Raw genomic sequence first — 14,907 nt, forward strand, 5'->3', positions numbered from 1 at the left:
GCATTGCCATCATTCAACTCTGTGATCTTTCCGAATTTTCTTTTCCTTGTGTTAAGTCAAAATAGAGAATAAGCACTCCTATATGGGGACTTAGGTCAGAAAATGCATATAAACAGCTCAACATAGTAGACGGGTCACAATAAATGTTCAATAAATGTCTTATGTAATGTCATAATTAAAAATAACAAAGAATATTTTTCTTTATGTATTGCCAATATGAAATTAGCTTCTGCCTGGCTGTTTCCTAAATATGAAACAGTGGGCAAATCCTCTATCTTCCAAGCACAGTTGTTTTTTTTCAAAGTGAAACGACTGAAAATTGAAATAATTTCATTTCTAAGAACATTAAAAAAAATCACTGATAGGATTTACAAAAATACGGACTCCCCAGAATGTCTGGTTTCATAATTTGTGACTTTCACAGGAGGTAGCAGAAGCCTCTGAACTCTTAATAATCACCTACTCTGCCAGTGATGAATCAGCGCTGCTGGAGCAGCTTCTGGAAGAGACGATGAGGCCCCTATAAAATTCAAAAGCTGTGGCTTTCCCTACATCCACTAATACATCGCACTTGGAAGCATGCTGGCAATCATTCCTGAGTGCTGGCCCCATGCTGGACGAAGCTTCAGTCTATACCTCCTCCCTGAGGAAGCCTTGGGCTTACATGCCCAAAAGCTGTTGGTGCATTCACAGCTGCACAGAAAGGGCTGCATATCTAAAACCACAAATGTTAATATGTAAGAAGGAAGAAGAGGATGAGAAGTAAGACTACGTAGAGACCCATCTTCGGGAATTTAGAGAAGTGGAGAAGGCACAGAAAGTGGGTCATTGGAAAGAGGATGGATAGGTCTTTAAGAACATATAATTGGGTCCCATCTTTAAAACTGTGATTTGGTAGAAAGGACAGAAGAGCAATCCTGAGTTCGATAAACATCAAACGTCCCCCACTGTCCACGACACATGCTTTTGACAGAAAAGGCAAGGGCTGCGCTTGGGATGCTGGTTAGAGGAGTGTTTCCAATTCACCTTCATGAATTAGGGCCATGGATGATAGGGTCAATCTCAGAGTGAACAAAAATGAGTCAAAGCTGTGACATGAATCTCTGGATCGTAATCCTCCATCTTTCACGTAACTCTAATTCCCAACAAGAGTATCCCATCGTGGTCCTCTGCTCCCTAAGAACTGAGCAGACAGGAAAATAAGACACACTGAGGCTTTATGACATGGCCAACAGCTGGGAATAGTTATACACAATTCTGCCAAATTTGAAAAGTCTCACTTTTTGCACTTTCAGAAATTACAGAGTTTCGAATTTGTGCTTTTTTTCTTTTTCAGGTGCCTTCAGTCAAGGAGGACAGGTTAGTACCTATCTGTCTCTATTTTTTTGAACTAGGCAGTGTATAGCTGCTATTCCCTGAATAAAACGAGGTTTGTCAATGCAATGAAAGAAGGGGAACGTGAACAGAAAGGCCAAATCAAGAAATCAGATGAAACAATAAGATTTCAAAATATAGTTTCTCATCTCAAAAAATTTTAAATTTGAAGGTGCTTAAACCTACATTTTTATACATTGTCTGAGTGCTGTGATTATATACAAATATAAGCTGGGTATGAAACTAAGTTTATGTCTGGACTTTAACCAGACCACTGAGAAAAAAAGTTACTCAGTTCTCAAGGCCGAAAATGCAACAGCTTTTAAGCTAAGCACTAATATTCACTCTACAGAACTGCAATTATTACTGAGTTTCACAAACAAGGCAAAAATCATTTGGAAAATTGTAAACATTATGTGTGAATTAGTTACTGATACGTAATCCACTCTGATAGAGCTACAAGGGAGATCTTTGGTTTTTGTTCGTTTTTACAAAAATAAGAAATAAACCTAGTTTTGTGTATGCAGCACGCACAGTCTGCAACATCCAAATGCAATGCAGGGTGGGGTTAAAATCAGCTTGGGCACAAACTTCATTCATTAAGGTTTTGCTTTGTTTTGTTTTGCCTTGGGGCTTTGTTTTTGTTTTATTTGTTTTTTGGTTGCTTGTTTGTTTTTGTTCTGTTTTGTTTTGCTGTTGTTCTTAGGTTTGTTAGACAGAATTCTCTCTCTCTCTCTCTCTTTTGTTTTTATCTAACTACTGAAAACTTCCACAAACAAGTGCTATTTGCCCTGCTGGTCCTGCTAATTCTGTTGGACATTTCAACTTGATTTGGCTACTAGCTTTTTAAGTCTGAGAGTGCCCAAGAACTTTTGGCATCAAAATTTCCATTGGGCATTCAATGAAGTTTAAAAAACTGCTTTTCAGCTCTGGTGTATACATTATATTCTTTAGTTTATTTTATTAATTTTACTACCTCATAATTTAAGATGCATCTTAAAATTGGTGGTATCTTGTAATTTGTTCACAGGTGTATGTATTTGTATAATCAACACATACATACGTGTTTGTGTTTGAAGGTGTATATCCTAAAATTATGTACTCAAATAAGTGTTATACTGCAACTTACACTGAATTTAGAAGCAAACCAAAAGGATCTAAGACTCAATGTGTTTCATACATTAAACAGTAAAAAGATAATAAACTATTGCACATAAATCTACATAATTCTAAAAGATTTGACATTTGACCCTACACGTCACTTCCTTCCTTGGGATTTTCATTTCTGAGAGTTTAATTATGTTTCATATCAGTCATGTATTATTTACCATTTATCCTGTTCTTTTACATTAGTCTGCTTGCTCTAGGGTCACCTGACATGTTTTCTAAATACACAGATCCTCATGGAAGATGTTGAGCAACAGTTGAATTGTTAAGGGGTTTGAATTTGCATTTTAAACAACTTCACACAGGATACCTATAAAAAACCAAAATCTAGCAATTAAAAATAATGACAGCAACCAAGGTAGACGGGGATGGACTGGTGTTGAAGTCAGACAATGTGAATGAAATCTAATTCACAGTTGCTTGCCATGTGCTTTGCTGGCTCTTTCTCGTCTCGTTACCTCTGTTTCCACATCTTTAGGAGGAAGGTTGAGGTCCAGTATTACCCAAAACCTCTTCCTGCTCTAAATAATAATTATGAACCAAGCCTGCACTGCCAAGGCTTCTGCTTAGAAATTATAAAGTACAAGGGAGGTTTTGCTCTCCCAGACCACACCCAAGTGGCCTTCTCTTCCTTCTTCTTGGCCAGAGGGATAGTCGGGTCGAAGGAATGACTGATGTTAGGAACATGCCAGTTCAAGTCAGACCCAGCCAAGACAAAGGGAAGTCAGGTTTCCTCCAGTATTCCAACATTCCAGTGCCCAAGTCCTTCTTCCCAGGCCAGGCCAGGAGTTTTGTTCATGACACACCTTCCTGGAGATTATAGTTTGCACTCCTAATTATAGGCCTTTTCAAATTTCACATTAATTTACAACCATTCTTCAAGGTATCAGGGTGTGTTTGGTCACACACATAAATAGAAGCTTGGCTCTGGGAAGGCTGAGGCAGGAGGATAATCTAAATTTAAGGCTAACCTGGTTATTGTAACAAATTCCTGAGCAGACAAGCCTAGGCCCCTGACAGAATGAAAGCTCTCTGTTTTCCCATTCTTTTGTACTTTCCAAGGCTCAAAGTTTGGGTGGCAGATCCTTAAAGAGTCATTCAAATGTATAACCTTAGCAGCTGGTTCTTCTGTAGAGCTTTTTGGGGTAACTAAGCATTATATTTTAAGGTAACAACTGATTAATTTTAATACATTTGTAAAACAACGTTCCACTACCAAGATGGGTTTGAAGTTTGTGTATCTTTCCAAGTACCTTGGTTTTACATAAAATTAATGTACCGCCAATATTGAAATGCAGTTTGGAGGTGTTAGACAGCATCCACAGTGTAACCACAGAGGGGACCTGGAAGCCTGGCAAAGAGTGTGGATTAAGTCTAACAGCAGCAGGAAGCGGGTGGAATCAAGGTCCAAGACTGCTGAGTCTGTGTTGATTTGGTTGTAATCAGCTGTAGAGAGCCACCATGCAGTCTTGATAAAGGGCTTCGAGAAGTGCTATTTTTTTATGAATTTGATTTGGTAATCACAGTCTTCCTGTCTTATGCAAAGAGAATGATAAAAACAATAGTTTAAAATAACCTTTCTCCAAATGTACGAAGGTTGATACTAGTAGAAAATCACTTACATAGAACTGAACTTACGGTATTGGTCCAGACCAGAAATATTAAAGACTTTTACAGGTAATAAATTAGAATTAGCAAAAAAGTGAAGTTAAGTAAGAAAGAAAAAAAGAGCACATTTCAAAGTGAAAAATGGCGGCTTCAGGAAGAGAGGTGGCTGAGGCCTTGAGGATTGGCGCTTCCATTCAAATGGAACAATTGGAATACAAGGCTAGGTAAGAGGGAAGAAGAGCACAAGCTTCAGAAATAAATAACTCTTAGCTATGAATTAATTTTCATATGTCAGGTTTCTCAATCCTCTGGTAAAAAGTGAAGAAGAAGGGAGCTGACCTATTATCAAGTTAGGACGTTTTAAAAATCTTTGGGTGATCAGTAGTTGCATATATCACAAGAAGCTAGTAAAACGTTTATTACTAACCCGTACATCTATTCTCATAAGCATCTGAGAGCACATGCCAAGAGAATAGAGGCACATGAATGAGGGAGGAGGGGGAGGCTAGAGCACTCGTTCTCAGCCTTTCTAATGCTGCCACCCTTCAATACAATTCCTCTCATGGTGGTCCCCATAAAACCATTTCCCTTGCTACGTCGTAACTATTATTTTGCTACTTTTATGAACTATCATGTTTTCCAATGATCTTCAGCAACCCCTGTGAAAGGGTCCTTTGACCCCCAAAGGGCCTATAACCCACAGGTTAAGAACCCCTTGTCTAGACAGAGATGGGTTAAGAAGACTGGATTTGATAAAGGGTGGATTAGGAATTTCCTGGGAAATTTTTTAAACACGAGGGGTGGGAGATGATATCATTTTCTACTTTAAGTCCCTGTGCTTTGCATGGGAGAATGCATGTTTTCATTGGCCTGATCTGGAAAATGATTAAAATATTAATCATCCTGAGTCTTTAGTTGACTTCATGAACATATGTGCTCAAATTTCAATAAAAGCACATATTTCTATTGTCCCTATTAATAAGTATGACTAATCTGGATCCTTAAATGTCATGCCATTCTAGAAAAATTTTAGGAGACAACAATTTTTTGAAGAACAAAAAGGGGTGAGGCCAGTACTCGGTTTGCTGCCTAAGACCCTGACAGAAGCCGTGAATATCAAAGAAGATTAAATGAAAATTCCTGTTGAATGGGAAAGCAATCCAAACAATACTAAAAATGAATCTTATTAAAATAGGAAAGCAATCACTCAAAAATTCTGGGAAGGGATAGAACCTACCTGGTTGGAGTTTATGAAAACATGCCTCCACGTGGAAATTGATTCAGCTCTTTTGAGGCATTTTTCTTAGATCCAGAGGGCATTTCAGTTCTCCTGACTCTAAATGTTCCATGAATGGAATCTAAGTGGGGAAAAGGTAACCTGCCAGCTCCCCCAATCTAGATCTGCTTTGACTTCCAGTAAGAAGCCCATCATTTGGATGTCACTCAAGAGTCTACAACTAAATTAAAAGGAAGAAATTCAAGCAGATGAAAGCCATGCCAGTAATAATTCTTTTTAAAATTCTTTTCAAAAAATTTATTTATTATTTATTACGGCTTATTCATTTTGTATCCCATCTGTGGCCCCCTCCCTCATCTCCTCCTAATCCTACCCTCCCTCCCTCTTCACCTCCCATGACCCTCCCCAAGTCCACTAATAGGGGAAGTCTTCTTCCCCTTCTATCTTACCCTAGACTATCAGGTCTCATCAGGACTGGCTGCATTGTCTTTCTCTGTGGCCTGGCAAGGCTGCACCCCCCCCCCCCAGAGAGAGGTGGTCAGAGAGCCTGCCACTGAGTTCATGCCAGAGACAGCCTCTGCTCCCCTTACTAGGGAACCCAAATGGAGACTGAGTCTACGGGGTACGTCTGAGGAAAAAAAAAAAATCCAGAATGGAAAAAAAAAATCCTGTATAATAACAGATCTGGAGGTATCTCCCTCCCTGATCTCAAGCTGTACTATAGAGCAACAGTAATAAAAACTGTATGGTACTAGCATAGAAACAGAATGGTGGATCTATGGACTTAGATAGAAGACCCAGAAATAAACCCACTCGTACAGATACTTTTTTTGACAAAGAAGCCAAAAGAATACAATGGAACAAATATAACATCTTCAACAAATGGTGCTGGTCTAACTGGATGTCCACAAGCAATAATTCTTAATATTTTTCTTCATGTGGTAGGAGCTATGGCCTACTTTTATCCCTTGCAGTGCCTTATAGAAGGGTTTTCTGTTTGTTTGTTTGTTTGTTTGTTTGTTTGTTTGTTTGTTTTGGCGGGGCTTTTCAATATAACTACAGTGGCATTTTTTTTTACCTCTGCAACACCCAGGTTGGTCTTTTCAGTTTAATGCAGAGGCTTTTCTAGATATAAAAGAAGCGTTGAGGCAAGGAGAAGCATGTTTCCATCCAGCTGAAGAACTGAAGACAGAAAACCTTCAATGAAAGAAGCCATTGTTATTTCTCAGATCATCTGAGCTAGAAAGGCCACTGGAAAAGTACCCAGTACATGGAAAAGACCGTGTTGTTTGAGTGGAAACAGCAAAGACTGCATTTTCTTTAATGGGCCACTGGAAATTTGACCATGTTCCAATGAGTATATGAGTGACATGAATTGGATTTGTTGGGTTATTCTGCTTTCATTTTTTGTTTTGTCTGTTTGATTGGTTGGTTCTCTTTTGGGGAGAGCACAAGAGTGGGATGGTGGACTTGGGGAGAATAAAAAGCGGGTGTGATTGGGGTGCACTGTACAAAATTCCCAAATAATTAATAAAAATACTACGTTTTGTGCGGTGCAGAAACCTGCAGTGAGGAGACTTATTCCTGAAGTCTAGTCCAGGACCATATCAAACATTCCACGATGCCTATGCAAATCCTATGTCACATTCGGTTTCTGAGGCCCTGAGAGCCTGGGAGTCAGGCAGAGCAGGTAGCTGAGGGATGCTTTCTTCATGGAAGTAAGTGAGGAACAGGAACAGATAACACAGCCAATAATAAGAAAGTTCTAGAACATGATTCTCAGTTCACTTCTGGGGTCTTGAAGAGTCCCACTGTTAGCAGTACGGGAGCTAGCTGACCTGAGGCAGCTTGTTCACATGTCAGTTAGTGTGAATTTGTTTACTAAAACCCTTAGTCCTTCCTAATTTTTTTTTCCGATAGGCAAGGGAAGGTAGTAAGAGAGACTGAGGAGGGGTTGAGGGGATGAGGATACTGAAAGTGAATGTTTTCCCCAAGTGCCTGTCTTTATATCTGCTTTCCAAAGGACAAAAGAGGCTGGATCACGAGATCAGAAGGCCGATTGCCAAAGAAAGGTGTGTTAAGGCGTCGTCTCTTTCAAGTAAGAGGCTTTCTTATTTATTTCCCTTAATGTCTGAGATTACAGATCCAGGTGCCTTCTGCTCAGCTTGCACACAGTTGGCAGTTTTTTCCTGTGGCATTTGTCACACGCTGTTCTGCAATTACATCATCTCCTCTCTCTCCTCTCTAAAGAAGATGCAATGGTGTGCTGGATGGAAAGCAAGCAATTCCTTTGTCTGACCAGCATCCATCACTGTGCCTTCCATGCTTTTGTTACTCCTTGAGCATTTGCTGAATAAATGAAAGACCAAAAACAACACTGCAGTTCACATTCTTCTTTTGAGTCTCAAGGACATATCTGTGAGCATGTATGATAATGATTTAAATTTCTGAGGAAAAAAAATGTGTTTAGAGTGTATAATATTCTCCAGATGTTCTGGATGTAACTCTATTTGAATTTTTTTTAAAGATTATTTACATGGGAGAAATATAGAGGAAAGTTTTATTTTGGCACGTAAAGGAAGGCCAACACCACAGTCCCTCACCTGAACAGTATAAGATGTCAAATTTCAACAACAAAAAAGTGCAATTGATGTTCTTAGGTGCTTTAAACTTGATGTACATGCTTGTTTTAAAAACACAATTGTATGGCTATTTCATTTTACCAATCAAAACTGAGACAAGTGTGTCAGTATATAATGATGTCTGTCATCTTAAACAAGAGATGACCTCTTGCCAAGGCCCATAGATTTCACTACTCTCCCATATTAAAAGCAAAGATTTAATGACACAACGTTATAAGGCAACATAGAGAAAATATAATAAAATGTTACTTTAGTGAAGTTAATATACCTATTACCTCACCTCAATAACCATCTTGTGTTTTGTCATAATAACATTTAAATCTCATCAGTTAGCTGGAATTCTAATACAATTTTGGTATACAAATTTAGCGTTTATGTTATACATTAGAACTGATAGGCTATATTAATGAAAACTGTGTGTCCTGATTATAGTGTGGTCAAGGATACGAAGTGATACTGACACTGATTCTTTCAATAAGGAGTATTATTATTCAACTGTAGTAGATTATTGGAAATTCTGGATCCAAAATTGAGAAGTAAGGTGTTCAAGTATGGCTAAGGAACTCAATTTTAGACATTCTCTTGTCCCTTCTCCCTGCTGACTAAGAGAACTCAATATATCTCTCAGGGATACTAGGTTCAGCTGAAGTGATCTCCTTGAAAGTGATGAACTTTTTTTGAGACACTGAAAAGCATAAGGATGTTACTCTAATGGAACTAAAATGAGATTAATGCTAGCTGACTTTGTTCATATATAAATAACACTCCATTGCTGCTAGCTGATATTTGGAAGCTTTTTGTTCAGTGGATTTCATATTATTAATATCTTAGAAATAAAAGTACACCAAGTATCAATTCTATTACTTTCAGATTAGAAAGTATCTTACTGCTACTAATTATTTTATTAGTGCAATAGGGTATGTTACCATGTTTTTTTCTGTGATATCAGTTCTTAATTGGACATAACAAATGTTCTCATGTGACTGAATGAAGCCACAGGATCCTTCTAAACACAGCAGCTTAGGGGACCATTAATACATTACTTATAGCAGTCAGCAAAGTTCAAATTCTACAAAAAGATTATTAGAGTAAATTAATATGAAGACAAAGTTTTATTTTCAATATATAATAAATGTATGGTATTGCATCCAGGAAAGACTAACAAGCTTCATGTAATGTCTAGCAATTTCCCTGCAGTCATATTTTGATAGTATGCAGAAGTACTGTTAGGGTATATTAACATAGTACATGTGATAAAAGAATGGGTATGTATAACCCAAAAGTACCCTCAACTAGATCAATTTAATGTTGGAACAAAAAGTTTTACTGATAAGCATTTTACCTCATTGATTTACTTGTAAGTACAATAATGTGTGTCTCAAGTTCCCGTGTCTTAATAAAATGTCTCAGTGAAACAATATGTCCTATGTAAGCATCTTTCAGGGTGCACGACATAAAGGTCCTGCTCCACATCATCAGTTTATTAGAGAGGATACTAATGATGCCCTTTTTCCATTGTAGATCAACTGTGGCGAGTTCCGTGACCCCAAGGTCTTCTGCACTCGGGAATCTGACCCACTCTGTGGCTCTGATGGCCAGACATACGGGAATAAATGTTCCTTCTGCAAGGCCTTGGCGTAAGTTTTGTTCTCCCTGCACCTGTGTCTCATGAGAATAAACTTCAAAAGCCAGACTCCAACTTGCATAACAAATTATTTCAAAACATTTTAACTACTTTGTAACTATTATAATGCATTTGGGGAATTCTTTGTAATACATTTTCCATATAGCAATGTAATTTTAATAATTCTCACACTTTTATCATTTTATATTACTCAAATATTTATTCACTTTTATTTTCTGTGCATAAATGTTTTGCCTGCATGTATGTCTGTGCACCATGAGCATACCTGGAACAAAGGGAGGCGAAAAGAGGGTATCAGACCACCTGAAACTGGAGTTACCGATGGTTGTAAACTGCCCTACGGGTTCTGAGACTCAAACCCATGACTCTTAAGAGCAGTCAGTGTTCTTAAACACTGGGCCATCTTTCCAGCCCCACTTTTTCTTATTTAAAAAATAGTTTATGATGTCAATATTGATTTCAACATGTAAGCAACAGATTAATATGTGATATATATCTGTGCAATTCATTTCAAATTTCTCTCAGCCTAAGTTCAAGGAGAAGGGTGAGATTTAAATGAATGAATTGACATGTACCTGATAAAACCTTCATGTGCAGCCTGCTATAAATAGCAAAATGCTTCAATGTTTGGTTCATTTTCCTGCCAGAACAGAACCACGAATTATCGTTTATTGGCATTATTTCTCCTCCCATCTACTTTTCTTTCTTTGACAATGAGTAATGGATAGTGAAAGCTCCAAGGACTAACAGCTGAGACTGGTTTAAGATTCATGCCCTACACAGGTTGATGAGGGCATTCAATTAACTTCTGTTGATTAGCAGCATAGTTAGCAACAAAATCCAATGAGCAGATGGGCGGTGCCATATTTAATGCTGCTCCGGGCTGTGTCAAACACTGAAGATATTCCAATAAGTATATGTTTGTCTTTTTTGTAGGAAAAGTTCTGGAAAGATCAACTTGAAACATCATGGAAAATGCTGAATTTTAGCCGGTGTTTTGTGCCAGCTTGCCTAGTTTCCTTTTTTTGATTTCTGCTTTTTGCTCTTCTCTGGCAAATCCCATAAATTCATAAAAAATAAAACACAGCTTTTTCTGTGTGTGGGTGCTATGTAAGTCAATACATTGATTTCCTTTGACTTTTCAATAAAGCAACATCTGCAGAATTGATTACAGTTTTGTCTGAGATTAATATAAAAACTTATACAACAAAGAATAATGAATGTGATTCATTAATTTGAATCAAAATCTTCCTTTCCTCATCAAAATACACCATTCACCACAATGAAGGCCTGCAAAAAAGTGACTCTCTTCTGCTTTTGGAATTTGCATGACAATAATAAAGCTTATATCAATGTTATTCTATAGTATGTTATTTAAATATTAGATCAAGGATGTTGGTGCTTATTAATTTCAGGAAAGTTATTTTACATAAAAGCAAAATATTATGTATGAAGCTGGTTTTCACCTCTCTTTAAATAGTGTGTGTGGACTGTGTAATATTTAAATACATACAGTATTTGGCTTTTTTAAAACATCACTAGGCATTCCGAAGTAAAGAAAAGCTCAAACTGAACAGTGAATAGTTAACGAATGCTGATTATTCGATAAAAATATGTGAAAATTTTCTTAAAGAGAGTTTCATTGTAAAATGGGAAAAATGTGTAAATTGTTAGGAATCCAATGACCTACAGTAATTAGTTACTTGCCAAAAAAATCAATTTTAATTAAAAAAAAAAAACTAACAATTACAACAGTCCTTTCAATAAGCCAGTCGTAGTCCATAGAGTTACTCCATTCTATGAAAACTCAAAATCTTCATGTAGAAGTTCATCTAGTTCTCAGAAATTGGCATGAAGTCTTGGTAACCAGTCATTTCAATACTTTTTTGCACTAGAATATGATTTTTAAAATAATGCCTTACAGAAGAAAAATCTCATTTAACACATATCAGGATTCACTTGAATGCAATGACTTTCACTCTGTTAAAACCTTTTCCTGGATGTTCAGTCTGTTCTAGATGCTTACAATAACACCTGTAAATATAAATAAGAAGAACCAGTAGTTCTTCAATCACAAATTAGATTTACATTTATTGATGGAAAATAAAAATAAAGTAGAAAAAATTAGAAGTAATAAATATGATAAAAACAACATAGTAAGATGGAATGTGATATATGCTACAGGAAAAAATATTAAGTAGAATCTGTTAATATGGGTGAAATTCTTAGGGAGGACTCATATTCAATGACAATATTGTTTGGTGGCTAGAGTCACTCTTACTAGCAAGACCTGCTGATGAGAGAATTGCCCTAGCAAGTATCTTGAATAAGAGCAAAGCAAGAAGCTAGGTCACAATCCTTGAGTTTGAGAATGCTTAGTTTGTTCTAGTTGATACCCTGGAGCTAAGGAAGATTTTGTTGAAAAGCAAACAACAGGTGACCCGGGCAGAGAATAATAAACCCGAATTTTGAAGCATGGTTATTGCTCAGCCTTTGACTTTGACCTTCATGTTAAAGATATGTTTGTAACTGTAAATGTTAAGATCAAATGTCTGACTTAGATCAGAAGATTTACCTCAATGGTAGAGCACTAGCCTAGCATGCATAAGGTCCCGTATTTCCTCTCCAGTACCACTAAACAAGTACACACATAAGTACAATTAGGATCTCAAATATACTTGGGGCATGTAGATATTACCCTTGTGAATATGATCAAAGTATATCTAGAGAGATTGGACTATTATGAGTGACTAAATAAAGATCCAAGAAATTGTTTAGGTCATGCAAGAAAAAGCACATAGGCATGTGTTTCCATGTCTAAAAAGTATCCCCTTAAAAAATAAAGATAACTATATAAAATACAATTGAGTGGGCTTTCAATCAATGCAACGCAATGTAAATTATGACTCTTAAATAAAATTATAAAGTTATTTGTCTTTTTTTGCTGTTAAGATTTTAGACATGAATGACTAAATTTAATCAAGATGTAGGTTAGATTAGGTTTTAGCTTACTTATCTTGTTAACTTGCGAAATGAAACTACCACCTTCCAGCTATACCACTCCTAGGCATATAACCAAAAGACCCTCAGTTATACAACAAGGACATTTGCTCAACCATGTTTGTAGCAGCTTTATTTGTAATAGCCGGAAGCTGGAAACAGCCCAGATACCCCTCAGTGGAGTAATGGATACAGAAATTGTGGTACATCTGCACAATAGAATATTACTCAGCAATAAAAAAACAAGGACATCATGAAATTTGCAGGCAAATGGTGGGAACTGGAAAAGATCATCCTGAGTGAGGTATCCCAAAAGCAGCAAGACTCACAGGGTATATACTCACTCATAAGTGGATATTAGACATATAATATAGGATAAACATACTAAAATCTGTACACTTAAAGAAGCTATTCAAGAAGGAGGACTTTGGCTAAGATACTCAATCCCCATTCAGAAAGGCAAAGAGGATGGACATCGGAGGAGCAAGAAAACAGGGAACAGGACAGGAGCCTATCACAGAGGGCCTCTGTAAGGCTCTACCCCGTAGGGTATTGAGGCAGATGCTGGGACTCATAGCCAAACTTTGGGCAGTATTCAGGGAATCTTATGAAAGAAGTGGAGACAGTAAGATCTGGAGAGGACAGGATCTCCACAAGGAGAGCAACAGATCCAAAAAGTCTGGGCACAGGGGTCTTTTCTGAGACTCATACTCCAACCAAGGACTACTCGTGGAGATAACCTAGAACTCCTGGACAGATGTAGCCCATGGCAGTTCAGTGTCCAAGTGGGTTCCCTAATAATGGTAACAGGGACTGTCTCTGACATGAACTCAGTGGGTGGCTCTTTAATCACCTCCTCCTGAGGGGGGAGCAGCCTTACCAGTCCACAGAGGAAGACAATGAAGCCAGTCCATATGAGACCTGATAGACTAGGTTCGGAGGGAAGTGGAGGTGGACATCCCCTATCAGCGGACTAGGGGAGGGGCATAGATGGAGAAGAGGGAGGGAGAGTGGGATTTGGAGAAGATGAAGGAGGGGGCTATAGGGCAGATGCAAAGTGAATAAACTGAAATTAATAAAGTAAAATTAAATTCAAAAAAGTAAAAATGGATGAAGGCTAAAACAAAAAGAATATTGCTCACGTAGCTTTTTATATGTAACAAGAAGCAATATACTATGACTGTGATTATTGTATTCAGTCATCATTTACAGAATAACAATTTCTACATTTCTATGGAGTTTTTTATTTTATTTATGATGTAATAGTTTTTAAAATATCAATCTTCTTTTTATATACCATTTTCATACTCTTTATCTCCAGTATTTTGTCCTCAATGCCTGTAAGCTAAACTACAACTTCTCATTTGGAGAATCATGCCTTTTTACTTACTTTAATTCTATTGAGTAAAATAATGTAGCTATTTCTAGCACAAACATGCAAACACTGGGATTGCCAACAAAATCACAGTGCTTCTGTGGAATGTTGTTTCTAAGCAAAATCAAGTGTGTCTCTTATTTGGAACCTTTCCCTGCAGCCCTGACAGCTCCTTCTCTATTATCCTCACGGTGAGCACTCCCATTATTCACTGAACTTTCCTTCCTGGAACATTCTTCACATCTTCTTTACAGCTTCCTTCTTCCCTCACAAAATTTGCTAACCTGTATCTTAATTCTAACATATATCCTAAGGCTTATTTCATGGGCTGTATCTGAAAGTGGACAAAATAACATTTGCTTTCCAGTTATAAACTATATTTGAAGATGTAAAGAAAATATATAAAAGAACAGAAGGAGAGAAGTTATATTTCTTAGAGGGAGAGGATAATCAAATATTAGCAATCAAAATGTAAGTATTTGGGTTACAGGATGTATATATTTATTAATATTCATGGTTTTTATGTTAAGAAGGTAAATATTTCTTGGTCTTAAATATGATATGCATAGGCGCCAATGCTTGTAATTTAACTTAAAGCACATGATAAACAGATGAAATGTGGACTGGATGAAATATCCAAATGGATTCCTAGGAAAAGCTGAGAAAATGGAAACAGAAAGTAGAAAGTGGCTTACCAGGATGAAGAAAATTTTGTGAGAATCAAAGGGTTCTCTTTTGCGTCTATAGATGGATAGAAACTGAGGATCTAATGTCTATGTAGACTGTGGTGATAATTTGGTATTGGTACTGAAAATGAAAGACCCCAGCCTCACACTAAGTTAAACATAGCTAATGCCAT

General features: G+C 37.2%; 1 protein-coding gene across 1 annotated transcript; it reads left to right on the top strand.

Moving 5' to 3' along the window:
• Nucleotides 1-216: 216 nt before the first annotated feature.
• Nucleotides 217-10,655, top strand: LOC129687876 (serine protease inhibitor Kazal-type 6-like). Its single transcript, XM_055622458.1, has 4 exons — nucleotides 217-239; nucleotides 1,305-1,359; nucleotides 9,550-9,665; nucleotides 10,610-10,655. Exons 1-4 carry the CDS (start codon nucleotides 217-219, stop codon nucleotides 10,653-10,655), a joined length of 240 nt encoding a protein of 79 aa, XP_055478433.1.
• The last annotated feature ends 4,252 nt before the right edge of the window (nucleotides 10,656-14,907 follow it).

Source organism: Psammomys obesus, unplaced genomic scaffold, assembly GCF_907164565.1.
Source record: "Psammomys obesus unplaced genomic scaffold, mPsaObe1.curated_primary_1811, whole genome shotgun sequence".
Classification (NCBI taxonomy): Eukaryota; Metazoa; Chordata; class Mammalia; order Rodentia; family Muridae; genus Psammomys; species Psammomys obesus.

What these genes read in the sequence shown, in the direction of transcription:
- LOC129687876 (XM_055622458.1), top strand. Translation starts at nt 217, where the DNA reads ATGAAATTAGCTTCTGCCTGGCT. An exon ending in AAATTAGCTTCTGCCTGGCT is followed by an intron (nt 240 to 1,304) that starts GTTTCCTAAATA and finishes CAGAAATTACAG; the next exon opens with AGTTTCGAATTTGTGCTTTT. An exon ending in CCTTCAGTCAAGGAGGACAG is followed by an intron (nt 1,360 to 9,549) that starts GTTAGTACCTAT and finishes TTTCCATTGTAG; the next exon opens with ATCAACTGTGGCGAGTTCCG.